This window comes from Brachycentrus maculatus, unplaced genomic scaffold, assembly GCF_059751285.1.
Source record: "Brachycentrus maculatus isolate JH-2025_06_01 unplaced genomic scaffold, ASM5975128v1 h1tg000384l, whole genome shotgun sequence".
In the NCBI taxonomy this organism is placed as follows: domain Eukaryota; kingdom Metazoa; phylum Arthropoda; class Insecta; order Trichoptera; family Brachycentridae; genus Brachycentrus; species Brachycentrus maculatus.
Window position 1 is genome coordinate 110,080 of NW_028281133.1, and position 19,845 is coordinate 129,924.

The following is a 19,845-nucleotide window of genomic DNA, read 5'->3' on the forward strand; positions in this document are numbered from 1 at the left end:
TTCTCTCTTTTTTGTGTGTGTATTAGGTTAAATGATTAAAAACAATAAAAAAGGTATCCAAAAAGAACTCTACCGACAAGACACACAAAGTGACTTATTTAAATATGTTTAAAATTGTAAAAAAATATGTTTGAAATTGTTCTTTAAATAAATGTATACAATTTATGTTATGCTATGTTACAGTGAATGATAACGAGAGTGTTAAATTACCATACCACAAAGTTAGTTTACAAAAATATACAAAATATAAAATATACAAAAAAAAATGTAACGCCGCAGCCAATTCGTACGAAATATACATATGTACCTATTATATTTTAAATATACAGTAAAACTTACAGAGTAAGGATAGTAAATTTATATGATTAATCGTAGTTGGGGTATGATAATAAACACAGTAAATAATCGGAATATAAATTTAAAACAGTGAATTATTACAAAATTATAAGAAAAATTAAATTTCTAGCTTTTACATACATATTAGAATATGTTGTATCTACACATTGTCAAATCGCCCACTCCTTTCAAGAACGTCATAAATCAAAAAACTTGATTTTTAAGGAGTACGTTTTTAATGTTTAAAAATATAATACAATGTATTAAAAATAAATATCAAGCCAATAACTGAACTTTTTACTGTGCAAAAAATCTTTTTAGGTAAAACCTGAAGGTTTTTTCTCCATTTGAAAAATATTTAGTAAATTAAAAAAAAATAAACAATACCTTTTCTTCAAAATGGAAAAACAGCACTTTCTGCCCTGTAGCGGTTAAATGTTAAGTTGAAAATATGCCTCTTTTGCTGGAATATAGTACATTTTCTGGGCATTCCGAAAACATGCACAACTGAAAATTGACGATTTTTGATTTATGACGTTCTTGAAAGGAGTGAGCAATATTTCAAGTGTTGTATACTTTATCGTAAAATAATGAAGAAACAACGAAAAAAATCGATAGATTTTTTTTGAAATATTCATACGACGTAAAAAAGAGTTGGACACTAAGCGAGCAACATTTAATTATTCATCTATTTTTTAAATCATTGCATACATTAACTTAACTAAACTCCGAAAGACATTGTCATGAGACAGTGTTACATACATTATCGTACACGTACAAGTTTTTAATTATTTATGTTTAAATAGCGGTATTTCCATAAAAGTAACCCCGACAGTCCTGGCAACCAAAGGGTTAAAAAAAATACGTGGACAAACTATCCAATAATACTAAATAACATGTTTTCGCTCAAATTAGGCGAATCGGTTGGTCGATTGGTTAGTCAGTAATAAAAATCGTAATTCAAACCGCGTTTTTAACGTTTTCTGATCAAATTATATTTACCGCAACAGTTATTCCGCCATAAAAGTATATTTTGAAACTGTTGTTTTATGTAGACACGTATAAATGTGGACGGGGAGGAGTTCTCGCACAAACAGTTGGAGAAGCGTGCAAAATAATCGCATATGGAATTTTTAAAAGCTCCTATCTTGCAAACGGTTATTTTTATGTAAAACACGTATAAGTACGTATATTTAAATTAAAACGTAAACGTTATACTAGACATTTACGAACTAAACTTGTCTTTTTTATTTAGTGTATTTAAAAAATAACCAAACAATTCCTGATTTTGGGATAGAGCCAGAAAGAAGAATATTTATACGGTATTTTTTCTAGAACGTTTTACGCAGATACTTTGTGGCACATTTTATAAACTTGAAAAAATAAAACAGCTTTGTTTTAACCACTTTTTATTGATTCATTTTATCCAACCTGTTTCGACAATAACCTTGTCATCATCAGGGTTTATGTACTAAATTTTAAAACATTGAAATACTCTTAGTTAATTTCCCTTTCCTTACCAAAAACAATGATGAAAAGGATCTTATCGAAACCGGTTAGATAAAATGTCTCAATAAAAAGTGGTTGAAAAAAAGATGTTTTATTTTATAAAATTTATGAAGTAAATTATATAATCGTTTTTTGTCCACCTTCATAGTGTAGCGCGCTAGGCTAAAATGCTGGAGGTCCCGGGTTCAATTCCTAAGAGGGTCTAAATAAATATGAGTGCTTTTTATGTATAATATTTATTTAACATGACCCTGGACTGGTACCTGAAGCGGAAGGCTGATCACCTTTCCTTCGCGTATTTAACGATCAAGATAACAGGACTTCAATATGATGAAGTGCTCTATGCACCATTGGGTGCGAATACGTGTAAGATTTTTTGAAATATTAACTAGGAATATTCACAGAAAATAAATTTCTGAATTTAGGTCCGATTCACACATTTTAAAACCCCAACAGTAAAACATACGAAATGTATACAATTTATCAAAGTATGGTTTGCCCGTTTTAATGCTAACATAATTAACATATCGCAATAATATAATTAAATATTCAACACTACACCCACCATAATACAATATGTGTCATTCTCGACGCGACATTTAAAATAACGTAACGACAAAAACGTAAACACTAAAAATACTTATTGATTTGATCCGTCGTTCAACACCGATCACTTGACACATCGCTCACTCCTTTCAACAACGTCATATATAAAAAAAAAAGATTTTCCAGGAGATCGTTGTTAAAGTTTAAAAATATAATAAAATGTATTTAAAATAAATATCAAGCCACTTATTAAACTTATTTGTCCGCCTCCGTAGTGCAATGGTCAGCACGCTCGGCTACCATTCTGGAAGTCCCAGGTTCGATTCCCAGGGGGGGTTTAATAAATATGAGTGATTTTTTCACTCAAATATTTATTCAATATTACCCTGGACTGATACCTGAAGCGGAGGGCTGATCACCTTTCCTTCATGTGTTAACGATCAAGATAACACTGCGTTTTTAAAATGCAGTGCCCTATGCACCATTGGGGTCCGGATAAGGGTTTGAAAAGAATATTGAACTTTTTACTGTGCCTCAGATCTTTTTAGGTAAAACCTTATGTTTTTTTTAATTTAGTGTATTTAAAAAAATAATTTAAACAATACCTTTTCTTCGAAATGTAAAATTTGCATTTTGCTGGGATATAGTACATTTTCTGGGCATTCCGAAGACATGCACAGCTGAAAATTGACGATTTTTTTATGTGTGTCGTTTTTGAAAAGAGTGAGCGATATGACAAGTATTGTCATTATCAATCCACACCCAGCAATTTCAAGACGACTCCGTATAAGATTATAAATGCAGAATCACACTTTCACTCTCGACTCAACTTTCGCCGTCTAGGAGTGTGGCGTCAATGCCACGATGACAAAACGTATAATTTATTGCTCGTTATAATGCCCATATAAATATGTAAATTTAAAAAAAAAAAACATATTTATGATAATGTGTCGGCCTGCAAGTGTACTTACGGACACGTCTGAACGTGTGAAGCCAGCAGATCGATCCTGACGAGAAAATAAAAAATATATATACAGATACATTAAGACAGCGAAAATATTAACTAGAGATTATATTTTTAATAATAATAATAATATAAAATAATAAAACCCTTTTCCGCACCCCAATGGTGCATAGGGCACTGCTTCATATGAACACAGTGTTATCTTGATCGTTTACACACGAAGGAAAGGTGATCAGCCCTCCGCTTCAGGTACCAGTCCAGGGTAATATTGAAAAAATATTACAATGAATAATTATATTTATTTGACCCCCCCTGGGAATCGAACCCGGGACCTCCAGAACGGTAGCCGAGCGTGCTGACCATTACACTACAGAGGCGGACAAATTTAAGACAGCAAAAAAATAAGACAAAAAAGCAATAGATTTTAAAATTAAAACAGTGAAAATGATGACTAAAGATTATACCATTAAGAAGTGTGAAAATAATAAATACAGACCTCCACGTTAATACAGTAAGAAAATAACTACAGATTTAACATTAAGACAGTGAAATATTAACTATAGATTTTAACATAAAAAGAGTGAAATATTTGCTATAGATTTTAACATAAAGACAGTGAAAATAATTAGTAAAAATTTAAACATCAAATACTTATTAAATGTAGACTGTATTAGATTAAAGTGTTGTTTATATATATATATATATATATATATATATATATATATATATATATATATATATATATATATATATATATATATATATATATATATATATATATATATATATATATATATATATATATATATATATATATATATATATATATATATATATATATATATATATATATATATATATATATATATATATATATATATATATATATATATATATATATTTGAATCAATTAAATTAAACACTTGAATAATCCACTGAATTGAGTTTCATTTTTATTTACGACTAGTTTCGAAAACGACAATTGTTTTCATCTTCTGGTACAAATTAAAACTAACAATTGTCGTTTTCGAAACTAGTCGTAAATAAAAATAAAACTCAATTCAGTAGATTATTCAGGTGTTTAATTTTATTAAAATAATCATGTCATTCCACAAAGTTAATGCCGAATCAATAAATAATATATTTTTGAAATTCAATGTTTTAATATTTTTACAAAAATTATTAAAATTTTAGTGAATATTTTAAAAATAAGGCTTATATTGAAAAAAAATCACAAAATTTAGACATTAATTTAGTAGATTTAAGTAATACGCCTTTTAAAAATATTTTCCCTATTTTTAGAAATAATTATAATAAAAATTCCACGTCTCCATCGTCCCTTACTTCAAACCTCCTTTAATTGACCACACCTTTAATCCGCTTACTCTCATAACTATGAACGTTTCTCTGTTTTAATTTTAGTACGTATCCATCCCTGAAGAAGACAAGATTTAATCGAAACCGGTTGGAATGATAGTAAAAAAAATAAAATTGTAATGAAACAAAGATTGCGTTTTATTAATATTATAACACGTATTCGTTTCATATTTTTTAACGTATTCGAAATTATTCGTTTATTTTTAACCTTTTTATTATTAAAAAACTTTAAAAATTTCAAGTCCCAAATAAAGAATCCATTTATAAAAAAAACCGCAGTTTTTCAAATACTAAAGGGTGACAACTATTTAAATTTAACAAAAAATTTATCATCGAGATTCTCAAACGATTTTTCTACTCCAAAATGCAACACCAAGCGATTTCAGCAAAACTTCAAATATTTGGCAATCAAACATTTCAATAAACTCCCTAAAGAAATAAAAAAAATAGATGATATAAAAATACTTAAGAAAAAAATTAAAGCTCTATACATTTAAATCATAAAAAAATATACAAAAAAACTATTATATCTTTTATTATATAACATTAAACCACGAATGTAAGTCCCTCTCCAAGCACAAGAGCACGGACTCTTTTATGGAGAGGCACAGCGAATCGAAATATAAAAGTTCTCCATATGTATAAATGATTCAAATGTATTATGTTTCAAATAAAAATGTAAATATATTAAATGAATAAAAAAATAAAAAAATAGTTTATTTGAATGACATTTTGCTACACCAACCTCGGACTACTTAGTAAATGTTAATAGCTTTAATTAATTTGGGTATGAGTCTATAATATATATCATCAAATTAATTCATCACATTACACAAGAGTTAGCGAAGTCACTTTACACCCACTGATACATCGATAGACAGTGACAAATCAATTGTTGCATTAATTGTTTCGGCAAACGCTTTATGGTAACGCATATCCATTTAAAAACGCATATCCACTTAAAAAACGCATATCCATTTTTAAAAAAAAATTTAGTTACCTAAGAAAATTCTCATTGCCATATACAAAGATTTAAAGCATATTTAGTTAAAATGTATTTACAACATTTTGAGTGTGTCCAAATACTTGTTCACAAAATCTGGATGGTCTCCAATTACAGGAGTTATTTTCATATTATTTTTTGACATCTCATCAAAGATGAAGAAGAATATGGAAGTCTGGGCATTTACGGGGCTTACGACCGTCATAGGCTGGTTTAAGTGATCACTTTACACACGTGTGACATTCACCAATTCTACCCATTATTGACAACCACACTACTCAAATTCTTGGAAGTTCTATATATATGAACCAATTTAGAAACCTTGTTCATGAATCACTAGAACTTCACTAGAGACATCTATTGGTGAGATGTAAAGAAGCTATTTACTAAGCAGAAACTCTTATATTAGTATGTGAGATCCGAATCCTGGATGGTGGTGGTGAATGTTACACGTGAGTAAAGTGATCACTTAAACCAGCCTATGACGGTCGTAAGCCCCGTAAATGCCCAGACTTCCATATTCTTCTTCATCTTTGATGAGATGTCAAATAATATTAAAATGTATTAAAAATGATAGTGGATACGTATAGTTCATAATAAATTAATACATAACGACACTAAATGAGGGACATCTTGTGAAGACGTCTCATCACATTCACAAGTAGAGTTTTGTCTAATTTTAAATCAGAAAAGTATTCTCGAAATGCTCCATGACCCATAAAAAATTTATGTGTGTGTATTTATATCTATATACTCTCGGCTCGGCTACCGTTCTGGAGGTTCCGAGTTCGATTCCCAAGGGGGGTAAAATAAATATAAGTGATTTTTTCACTGTAATATTTATTCAATATTACCATGGACTGCTACCTGAAGCGGAGGGCTGATCACCTTTCCTTCATGTGTAAACGATTAAGATAACACTGCGTTAATATGACACAGTGCCCTATGCACCATTGGGGTGCGGATAAGGGTTTTATTATTATATATATATAAATATATATTTGTATATGTATATATATATATATATATATATATATATATATATATATAAATATAAATATATATATATATATATATATATATATATACATATATATATATATATATATATATATATATATATATATATATATATACATATATATATATAAATATTTATGTATATACATAAATATATATCTGCCTACCCCTGCCGAGAAGCGGCGTGATGGTTAGGTAGGTAGGTAGTTAATTTACGGATGAAGCATTAGACTTGAGATATAGTTTCACTATATTTATAAATATATTCATATGAATTTACCTGTTTTTTTTGTTATTCATTATTGTTAATGTATTTATTTTAATGTTCTGTTAAATTTCTAAACAAATAAAATAAAATAAAATCATTTCTTATGTGATCCCACTCAAGCACTGGATTCACCCCTGAGGCTCACATATCAAGATGTATTAGATGTCTCGACTACTGAGACATCCAATACATCTTGGCATATGGCCCTCGCGGGTTAATTCCCGCATTTGGGTGCAATGAAATAAATCAAAATTAAAATTGTCTTTTTAATCAACTAGTGAAATAATAAGAAATAAAAAAGAAGAATAGCATGTGGTATAAAGAAGTGAGAGAGAAAGGGGAAAGAGAAGATAGACACAGGCATATCGCTCACTCCTTTCAAGAACGTCATAAATAAAAAAACTTGATTTTTCAGGAGAACGTTTTTAAAGTTCAAAAATATAATACAATTTATTAAAAATAAATATCAAGCCACTTATTGAACTTTTTACTGTGCAACAGATCTTTTTAGGTAAAATCAGAAACTTTTTTCTCTGTTTGAAAAATATTTGGTTGGTTTAAAAAATAATTAAACAAAACCTTTTCTTTAAAATGCAAAAACAACACTCTCTGCCCTGTTGCGGGTAAATATTAAGTTAAAAACATGCCTCTTTTGCTGGGATATAGTACATTTTCTGGGCATTCCACAAAAACGCACGACTGAAAATTGACGATTTTTGATTTACGACGTTCTTGAAAGGAGTGAGCGATATCTCCGACTGTATGGTGACTGATAATAATAGAAAAATGTGAAGAAACATATAGAACCAAACATGAAATGATTCCGAAGAATGCCGTCCGTAAAGCAATGGATGAAATTTAATGGAAAAAAACCTGTTTCGCGGCATTTTTTTTATGTGGACCGTGATGAAATTAACCAGTTTCAGGCCTCCCCCCACCGCCGCATCTCGACCAGAGCACACCACACGTAAGTACAGTGGATCTCCACTCTTAATAGACACTGTACATCCAATGGTCATGTGCAAGAGAAAAGAAAATATACGCTAAACGTATGTAACAAACAATGCGCGGACCTTATCGATGATTCGAATGGCTAATGACTTTTATTTCATTTTTAATTAATGTTTTTTTTTTATATAATATGACGTCGTCGAAAGGAGTGAGTGAACAAGTATTTGGACACACTCCAAATGTTGTAAATATAAATCAACTAATAAAACTTTTTTTTAATACAAACTGTATAATTCATTTTAAAACCTTTTTTTACGTGTCAAACGTTCAAAGAACACCACCGTGTATGGGCACCCTTGAGTATTTCACCCTTGTATATTGTTGTATGTAAGTAATATATCGCTCACTCCTTTCAGCAACGTCATATATCAAAATACTTGATTTTTCAGGAGATCGTTTTTAAATTTTAAAAATAAAATGAAATGTTTTAAAAATAAATATCAAGCCACTTATTGAACTTTTACTGTGCAACAGATCTTTTTAGGTAAAACTTGAACGTTATTCCTCCATTTGAAAAATATTTAGTAAATATAAAAAAATTAATTAAACAGTACATTTTCTTCAAAACGCAAAAAACAACACTTTCTGCCCTGTAGCGGGTAAATATAATGTTAAAAATATGCTGCTTTTGCTGGGATAAAGTACATTTTCTGGGCATTTCGAAAATATCGCAACTGAAAATTTACGATTTTTGATATATAACGTTGTTGTAAGGAGTGAACGATATGTTACATGGTTAATATGATTAAAGGTTCCGTGGTATGATACTTGAATCGGTTTTAATTTCGCGCAAATATTTTTGTATTATCCAATCAACGTTAAGCTCACAATGTTGCTAAGATTATCTCAACCTGGTGCGGTTTTTCATGCCAAGTTTAATGATTTCGTTTTTAAAATGTTATTTATTTATGCCCGCATGCCTCCTGAGAGCCTCAATCAAGCTTGCCTCTTTTACAAGGCATATATATATATATATATATATATATATATATATATATATATATATATATATATATATATATATATATATATATATATATATATATATATATATATATATATATATATATAAATATAAATATATATATATTTATATATATATATATATATATATATATATATATATATATATATATATATATATATATATATATATATATATATATATATATATATATATATATATATATATATATATGTATATATATATATATACATATTTTTATTTATATATTAATTAAAATATTATTAAATAACGTTTTATCTTTTTTTTGTATTTCTAAATTTTTTAAATTGTTCATTATTTGACTTTAGTTTGTAACTGAGTGTAAAAATAAGGTGTGTGAAAAGCTTGTATCGCGTCAAGTTTTGATGTTACAGTCATATTATTGTTTGTATGGACCCCATACGTTGAAACCGTAATAGTGGTTGGTATCTAGAGATGTTTTAGTCTTAGGTCTGAGGGATTCAAAAAAAGTATTGATTCTTATATATATATATATATATATATATATATATATATATATATATATATATATATATATATATATATATATATATATATATATATATATATATATATATATATATATATATATATATATATATATATATATATATATATATATATATATATATATATATATATATATATATATATATATTTATACATAAATAATAAGATAAACTTTCTATATCAGAATTAAAAATATTGACAACTAAAAAATCTAACGTGCTACATATATTTTGCTTTCGTTTTTTAATTCAGCTATGCAAAGTGCATAAAGATAAAGATTTTCATGCCAGTTACAAAATAATTATAAATAATAGTTATAAATTGTTGGCCAGTGCAATTAATACATAAATCAGTAACTCGACACTGGCTAGAACACTCAAGAAGGGTGAAAAGCCATTAAAAAGAAGAAGAAGAAGAAGAGAAGAGTTTTACACATGGGTAGATTGAAAAACCATCCTCGTAGGTCGGAATAATAATGACCGGGTAGCCCGTCAGAGCGGTAGACCGGCTGGGCTGTGAGGAACACGACTTCGCAGCGCAGCAGAGAGGGAAACGAAGATTAGAACACAAAATAAGAAAATGTAATTATGGCTTTAATTCACATTTTGCTACGGGATGGCCTCCAATAGCCGACATATCGAGACGTGCACACGTACGTCCATAATCAACTGCTTTCTCGCCGTTTTTTTTATCTCTCTTCGCTCAGGAATGCACCTCTCATTAACTTCTCTTGTTATTTAATAATCTCCCATCATTCTTTTTCCATAACATAATAAGTAACAGTTTATTAAGTTTCTGGAATGCCGAAAATGATTGGTTTTTCCTTCATAATTTTGGAAGTTCTATATAATATATAATAAATGATTCCTACCACCAAGACAGGTCGTGAGTTACATGACTCACGTAGGTCTTGGTAGTGAGCTGTAATACAGAGGGAGGTCACAATAGACCTAATATGGTCGCAGCAACATAAGGGATGAAAGATACCTTAATAAATTATCCAATTTCGAAGCATTGTACTTGAATCACTAGAATTTTCACTAATAAGAGGAAGAATAGTAATACAGAGGGAGGTCACAATAGACCTAATATGGTCGCAGTGACATAAGGGATGCAAGATCCCTTGACCCCAAAGAAGAAAAAAATAGTATTATAATATAATTGATCCAATTTCGAAACATTGTTCTTGAAGAACTAGAATTATTACTAGAGACATCTATTAGTGAGATGAAGAATTGTTTTGATTTCATAATAAACAATTTATTATTTAGTATATTAAAGGCATTGTTAACATTGAGGCATGGAAATATGGCACTCTCCTTATCACTCACCGTCCTTATTTTACTCTCCCATCATTTTTTTTCCATAACATAATAAGTAACAGTTTATTAAGTTTCTGGAATGCCGAAAATGATAGGTTTTTCCTTCATAATTTGGGAAGTTCTATACATTATTAACGATCCAATCTCGAAACATTGTACTGGAATTACTAGAATTTTCACTAGAGACATCTATTAGTGAGATGAAGAATTGTTTTGATTTCATAATAAACAATTTATTATTTAGTATATTAAAGGCATTGTTAACATTGAGGCATGAAAATATGGCACTCTTCTTATCACTCACCGTTCTTATTATCTCATATAACTCGTTTTCCATAGTATAATAAGCAACAGTTTATTAAGTTTCTGGAATGCCGAAAATGATTGGTTTTTCCTTCGTAATTTTGTTTTGATTTCATGATCAATAATTTCTTATTTTGTAATATAGCACTCTCCTCATCATTCATCGTTCTTATTATTTAATAATCTCTCATCATCCTTAATAATTTATTATTTAGTGATATAGCACTCTCCTCATCATTCACCGTTCTTATTATAAAATAATCTCTCATCATTAATAATTTATTATTTAGTAATATAGCACTCTCATTATCATTCACCGTTCATGGTATTTAATAATCTCCCATCATTCCTTTCCGATAATATTATAAGTAAAAGTTTGTTAGGGAATTAACTCATGTTTTAAATGTAAACGAGTCGTCCGCCCCGTAAATATTCTTTAATTTTTGATAAGATGTCAAAAAATAATATGAAAAATAACTCATAATTGGAGATAACTCATAAATTTGTGAACAAGTATTTGGGCAAACTTAAAATGTTGTAAATAAAAATGTGGTTGATTCATTAAGTATCATTGTGTATTGTAGGGTTAAAATATCGATAAAGGCCCAACATGCGATAAATCGCAACATAATTTTCATGAACCTTCGTAATTATTTTTTGACATCTCATCAAAGATGAAGAAGAATATGGAAGTGTGGGTATTTACGGGGTTGACGACCGACATAGGCTGGTTTAAGTGATCACTTTACACACGTGTAACATTCACCAATTCTACCCATTATTGACAACCACACTACTCAAATTTCTTGGAAGTTCTATATATATGAACCAATTTAGAAACCTTGTTCTTGAATCACTAGAACCGCACTGGATAAATAAAATAATAAAAAAGCTTCTTTACATCTCACCAATAGATGTCTCTAGTGAGGTTCTAGTGATTCAAGAACAAGGTTTCTAAATTGGTTCATATATATAGAACTTCCAAGAATTTGAGTAGTGTGGTTGTCAATAATGGGTAGAATTGGTGAATGTTACAAGTGTGTAAAGTGATCACTTCAACCAGCCTATGACGGTCGTCAGCACCGTAAATGCCCAGACTTCCATATTCTTCTTCATCTTTGATGAGATGTCAAAAAATAATATGAAAATAACTCCTGTAATTGGAGATAATCCAGATTTTGTGAACAAGTATTTGGACACACTCAAAATGTTGTAAACCTTCGTAATATTCGACGTAATTAATTATTTTGTTGAAAATACCGTTTTTGTAATGAAAATAGAGATTTTTCTTCAAAATAAATATATGGTTTTAAAAAAAAGAAAAGAGTTATTAAAAGTTAACGAGTAAAAAAATAATGATAAAAATATTTAAAAATTTATTCTTAAAAAAGTCAAAAACATTTTTTTTTAAATCTTGCTTATATGACCACCGGCTTTTAGCGATGCCGGAAGCTTACTGAATTAGATTTACTCGCAAACAACCGAATACTCCCCCTTTAGGGGGGTTTTTAAAAATACTTTTAAAATGCATTATTAGTTACAAATTTGTATGTTTTATATGTTCTTCAATGTTTTTCGAAATTCCTTCTTCGAATGTTCTTCGAAATTTCTTCTCGAATGTTCTTGAATGTTTTATGTAATTTATATGGTCTTGAATGATTTTCGCAGGTACTTTGTGGCACATTTTTAATAATAATAATGATATAACCCTTATCCGCACCCCAATGGTGCATAGGGCACTGCTTCATATAAACGCAGTGTTATCTCAATCGTTTACACATGAAGGAAAGGTGCTCAGCCTTCCGCTTCAGGTACCAGTCCAGGGTAATATTGAATAAATATAACAGTGAAAAAATCACTCATATTTATTTAACCCCCCCTGGGAATAGAACCTGGGACCTCCACAACGGTAGCCGAGCGTGCTGACCATTACACTACGGAGGCGAACATTTTTAATAGTAAAATAATAAATTAATAAGTTAATTTTATAAAGTTTATATGTTAATATTCACTTACCTCTGAAAAATCTCTTTGCGACATGTCGTAGAGGGCTTGAAGATCATTCCATCGAATATTTGATCAAAACACAATCCTCACACATTAACGTAAATGCCACTTCACTACACACACAGAACAACTTCCGTAAACCAATCATTATAACACTCGGATGACTTTTGTCGACTCTACGTCACATGTTTTCAGATTTTCAGGCGATCTGTTTCAGGAGACATCTGAAATGAAAAGAAAATATATTAATTAATGAAACAATATTATTTTTTGAAAATTTATAGATTCAAACATGAGTAACAGCATCATTTTGATTAAAATCATTATATATCTTATTTTTTGACATATCATCAAAGATGAAGAATAATATGGAAGTCTGGGTATTTACGGGGCTGACGACCGTCATAGGCTGGTTTAAGTGATCACTTACACACGTGTAATATTCACTAATTCTACCGTTTCGCTTCCCGTTTCGTTATGTTTAAGAAAATTTCAAACGACAGTACGTAGAAAGCTTGAAATTTTTCATAATTCGTGCTATTTTATTATTTTTTTGTTCGTTAAATAAACGGTGAATAAAAGTACAGGTTAAAAAAACGGTTCGGTAAATAGAAGAATTTTGGTGGTGTCTAAAGTCTGCGTAATCGCAGGGCGTGTATGACTAGATGTATGAATGTGAAGGAGGTGTGTATGTCAGGACAGAATAGTGTGTCGTTACATCATTTCTGCCTACCCCTGCGGAGAAACGGCGTGACGGTAGTAGTAGTAGTTAAATAAACGCCATATTGACAGTTGATTTTTGCCATTGGTGCATTTTGTCCTACACATTTTTTTCTTTTGATTTCTGACCAATATTAGAAAGAAATACATTTTATTACTCTCTGAAGATGTCAAACACACGCGATAACTACATATACTGAAAACTGGACAAAAAAACACAAAAATACGTGACACAACATGTATTTACTCTGAAACTGTTTTTCGTCTTGAAAAAAAAAGATCGCTTACCACTGCTGCAGAATAACCCATATTTATGTTTGAGTTTGAGATCCGAATACGTAACGCTATATTTGTCGGTCAATCGTGTTACCCCGGGGGCATCAAACTAGTCACAGGTTCAATAATTGATCCAGAAATATGTATATTTTAAAAAAAAACGGCTACCTCAGAGGCATTATAACGTAAGAATCAGCCACTGGCTCGTAATTTATAGAGTTTGATAATGATTATAAAAGGATGTTTATTACCATTGTTGATTTCAATACCGACGTATTAATTTAACAGTTACTTTATGCTAATCTCTATTCATTTTACATTTAACTTGTGCTTTGAATCTAATGTGACACGTGTTTGGGTATTTAACATTTAAGATTACTATTTTTTGACATCTCATCAAAGATGAAGAAGAATATGGAAGTCTGGGCATTTACGGGGCTTACAACCGTCATAGGCTGGTTTAAGTGATCACTTTACACACGTGTAACATTCACCAATTCTACCCATTATTGACAACCACACTACTCAAATTCTTGGAAGTTCTATATATATGAACCAATTTAGAAACTTTGTTCTTGAATCACTAGAACTTCACTAGAGACATCTATTGGTGAGATGCAAAGAAGCTTTTTTATTAAGCAGAAACTCTTATATTAGTATTTAAGATTACTGTTTTTGGGACGTTTAATGCCCAGATTTCTTTAGTCACCACTTAATTTTCTCTAAAACCAGGTAACATATTACGTATTTTTTTAATTCTCAAAACACTGTATTTTTGCATTGAAAAAATAAGTTTTTCTTCGAAATAATTAAACGGTTTTAAAAAGAAAAAAATATTGAAACAATAGGAATTATTTTTATTAATATACGTGTATTCTAAAAAAAACAAACTAAATATAAAATAAAATAAAAAAGTTGCGTGAGCACACAACCAGTCCTGAGCGTGGCTGAACGCATTCTGATTTGAACGCTTGAGACAAGCTTGAGATCTAAGCCTTAATATATATCGCTCACTCCTTTCAACAACGTCATTTATTAAAATAATTGATTTTTCAGGAGATCGTTTTTAAAGTTTAAAAATATAATAAAATGTGTTAAAAATAAATATCAAGCCACTTATTGAACTTTTTACTGCGCAACAGACCTTTTTAGGTAAAACCTGAAGGTTTTTTCTCCGTTTGAAAAATATTTAGTAAATTCAAAAAAATAATTAAACAATACCTTTTCTTCAAAATGCAAAAACAACACTTTCTGCCCTGTGGCGGGTAAATATTAATTTGAAAATATGCCACCTTTGCTGGGATGTAGTACATTTTCTGGGCATTCCCAAAACCTGCACAACTGATAATTGTCGATTTTTTTTTATATATAACGTTGATGAAAGGAGTTAGCGATATATTAGAATCAGTACCATTATGCTTTGCAAGTTATCTTAATTTAAAAACAAGGAAATCAATCAAAATATAAGCAGTGACGTAGTACGGGATACAGATTAACAATGCCAAATCTCATTATATCATTGTTACCGCGAGGCAAACAGGTGCCAGTAAAAATTAATAATAAAAAATGACTACAAAAAACTTAGTATATGTTCTAGTGTACCGCATACCTATAAAGCAATTATGTTGATACAACATACGTTTGTGTATTATGTGAAGTAATTAGGTTTCGTACCTAAGTTAGTGCCATAGAATGAGAATGAGAATTTGGCATTGAACTATGGAAATTAATGTAGGGAGAATTTACCTTAATTTAATTTTTAGTTTAGTTTAGTTTAGTTTAGTTTTCGTCCGCCTCCGTAGTGTAATGGTCAGCACGCTCGGCTACCGTTCTGGAGGTCCTGGGTTCGATTCCCAAGGGGGGTAAAATAAATTTAAGTGATTTTTTCACTGTGATATTTATTCAATATTACCCAGGACTGGTACCTGAAGCGGAGGGCTGATCACCTTTCCTTCATGTGTAAACGATCAACATAACACTGCGTTTATATGACGCAGTGCCCTATGCACCATTGGGGTGCGGATAAGGGTTTTATTATATTATTATATTATAATTTTTAAGTAGGTAATTTAATTTAAACTACCCGCAATTTTTGTTCAGGTTTTTAAATATTTTTATTAAACTTAAAATACATTTTGTATAATATTTTATTAAATATAACAACAAAAATTGTACTGCAGTAAATATTTATTTATTTATTTTAATACATACATACACATAATTATTAATTACAATTATATATAAAACATTTTGAGTGTGTCTAAATACTTGTTCACAAAATCTGGATTATCTCCAATTACAGGAGTTATTTTCATATTATTTTTTGACATCTCATCAAAGATGAAGGCGAATATGGAAATTCTTGGAAGGCAAATTCTTGGAAGTTCTATATATATATATATATGAACCAATTTTGAAACATTGTTCTTAAATCACTAGAACTTCACTAGAGACATCTATTGGTGATTCATATATATATATATATATATATATATATATATATATATATATATATATATATATATATATATATATATATATATATATATATATATATAGAACTTCCAAGAATTTGAGTAGTGTGGTTGTCAATAATGGGTAGATTTGGTGAATGTTACACGTGTGTAAAGTGACCACTTAAACCTGCCTATGACGGTTGTCAGCCCCGTAAATGCCCAGACATCCATATTCTTCTTCATCTTTGATGAGATGTAAAAAAAAAGTGAAAATAACTCCTATAATCGGAGATAATTCAGAGTTGTGAACAAGTATTTAGACACACTCAAAATGTTGTTCTTAATTTTTCTCTCTTTTTGTGTGTTTAATAGGTTAAAATAACAATGAAAAATATATTAAAAAAGAACTCCACCGACAAGACACACTAGGTGGCTTGGTGGGTCTCTGCGAAATATATTTTTTTTAATATGCTAAAAATTGTGATTTAAATAAATGTATACAATTTATGTTAATAAAAAATAATGAAAAAATAATAAAAAACTGCATGTAATATTTTTCTTTTTTTTCGTCTCATGCCACTCCTGTCAGAAGTAAGCGAGATCTCCTCAAACTCCACACGACCTGGGCCAGCCTGACGAGGGCTGCTGCCTCCGGTATTCCAAACCTTGTCGAAGATTTTTGAGCCATGATGTTCTTTTACATCCCAAGCCCCGTCTGCCCTCTACCTTCCCCTCTTCTAAAAGCTATAGAAAGGCATATTTTTCTCTACGGAATATGTGGCCAAAGTAGCTTTTCGTCTTTTGACAGTGGTTGGCAGTTCTTAGTTTAGTATAAATATAGAGAAACATGAGGGGTTGATGCTCTCAGGTGGCATTCCAAGGACATGTCCCAACCATGTCCACCTTCTCCTCTTCAGGACTTCCAGTACTTCCAGTATCCATGTTGAGTTCTTCTCCTCACATCGTCATTCCTGACGAAGTCATACCACTTTATACCCAGTATTCGCCCCAGGCACCTATTTTCAAAACTTGCTAGTTTCTTGCTTTGAGCTTTGGTGAGGTGCCACGACTCACATCCGTACAGCAACACTGTTAGGATACAGACGTTAAAGAGATGACACTTGATTTTTGTACTTTCTACTAAATTGTCTTAGACATTTGAAGATTGGTTCCACAAGAAGATTGGTACTATCTGGAGCCAAGAGGCCGATAAGATCTCGCGCTTGTATATAGCTTATGTACAATAATATGACGGAAACGTAGACGACTCGTCACGTATGGCCGTGGCTCGGCTCATTAATGGATATAGTTCGCAAACCACAGCAATAAAATATTATAAAGTCGGCCTGGAATACAAATTAGCTCCGTGGAAAGATACCTGCGGTCTCTCTGGGCTCTTTGGCCCGTTGTGGCCAATCTGTTTGCCGGCGAATAATTAGTATTTACAGATGGCTACTCATCGTCGAGCGCAGGGCGGTAACAAGACATTATCCAAATATTTATTGTAACTGCAGACAGTTGGAAGAATTCCATATTGAATTGTTGGGTAATATATCCAAAATAAAACATGGTTTATCGGATTGAATTCTACATTTATTTATGTATATTTATGTATACATGACGTGGTTCGTCTTCTTAGGACATTATCAAACACTCAGTGTATTTGATAATTTCCTAAGAAGTAGAAACATAGGCGAAGAAGAATATGGAAGTCTGGATATAGAATTTTAGTTGTGTGGTTGTCAATCATGGGTAGAATGGGTGAATGTTACACGTGTGAAAAGTGATCAGTTAAACCAGACTATGACGGTCGCAAGCCCAAACTTTCAAATTCCTAGACTTCAATATTCTCTTTCATCTATGTTGAGAAGTCAAAATTAAAGTTAAAAATAACTCCTAATTGGAGATAATGTGTTATCTTGATCGGTAACTCATGAAGGAAAGGTGATCAGCCCTCCGCTACAGGAACCAATCCAGGGTAGTATTGAATAAATATTAGAGTGAAAAATTCACTTCTATTTATTTGACCCTCAAGAACGGTAGCCGAGCATGCTGACCATTACACTACGGAGGCGGACAATCGGACATCATTATAGTGTTTTGAATATTGAAAGCATTTACTTTGTGGTTCATATTATGAAAAGGGCCTATTACGATGTGCAGACTGAGGAAACACATGACAAAAATCTCACTTTATGACTCCCCAGTATGCAGATTTTGTATGGAGGATAGAGAAACGCCAATTCACATTCTTTAGAATTGTGACGCACTCGCTCAGAAACGAAGTCACATCCTTAGAGGACCTCTACTTGACTCCGAGATGGTGAAGCTTCTACCACCAAGACAGGTCGTGAGTTACATGACTCATGTAGGTCTTGGCAGTGAGCTGTAAAACACAGGGAAGTCACAATAGACCTGACATGGTCGCGGTGACATAAGGGATGCAAGATCCCTTGACCCCCAAGGAAAAAAAATACGATGTGACTACTAAGTCTCGCTGGAATGCGAAAGGTCCAAGTTCAGCTCTGCCCAAGGTACTCCTGACAGCAGCGAGTACGTGAGGGTAGATGGAGACCGGATACTCGTTATCAGGTTTGTGTATGATCATGTGAAGCCGCTCGTCGAATTCCTGACCGAAATAATCATCACACGAGCTGTCAATCAGCACACACGTGTCACGTGGGGAACGCAGGGCGGGACTGAGGGCTCGAAATGGATAAAGCCCGTATTTATTTTTTCAGTAACAACACTGAAAGGTCATCGGACTTATTTTATTTTAAATTACTCCAAAAATACGTTAAATTTTTTCCCCTTTTGATATTTATTCTTAGATATTAATGGTAAATTTAATCTTTTTTAGATGATCATATATGAAATTATATATCGCAGACATACAGGAGAAAATGACTAAGTGCATTTTTCACAAAAAACTTGATCATTAACTATTTGATATCTTACTAGCTTAATATTGCCCTGAAAAAAATCCCAAAGGATTTTAATCTTGGAAGTATATTATATTGACTTGTTAAAAATGACTAACTGCATTGATGTTTATTTTCTTGCCAAGCAAAAGTGACTTGAATGGCCATCCTGAACATTTTACGTTTTGTTAGTTGGTCACTTTCTTCTGTACGACTACGATATGTATAATATATGTACATATATGATTACTTTATTAAAAATGATTATATTTCCTTGTATCGAAAAAAAA

The 19,845-nt window shown here is 30.9% G+C and overlaps 1 protein-coding gene across 2 annotated transcripts in view; it reads right to left on the reverse strand.

The window, feature by feature from the left end:
- Positions 1-19,845, reverse strand: part of LOC148303158 (tetratricopeptide repeat protein 28-like) — a 151,050-nt gene that overhangs the window by 97,399 nt on the left and 33,806 nt on the right. For both annotated transcript variants that reach the window (XM_088270409.1, XM_088270408.1), the window contains exon 2: positions 13,192-13,406. In XM_088270409.1, the coding sequence (XP_088126535.1) occupies positions 13,192-13,215 (24 nt within the window). In that variant the 5' untranslated portion in view covers positions 13,216-13,406. The remainder of the gene's footprint in view (positions 1-13,191; positions 13,407-19,845) is intronic.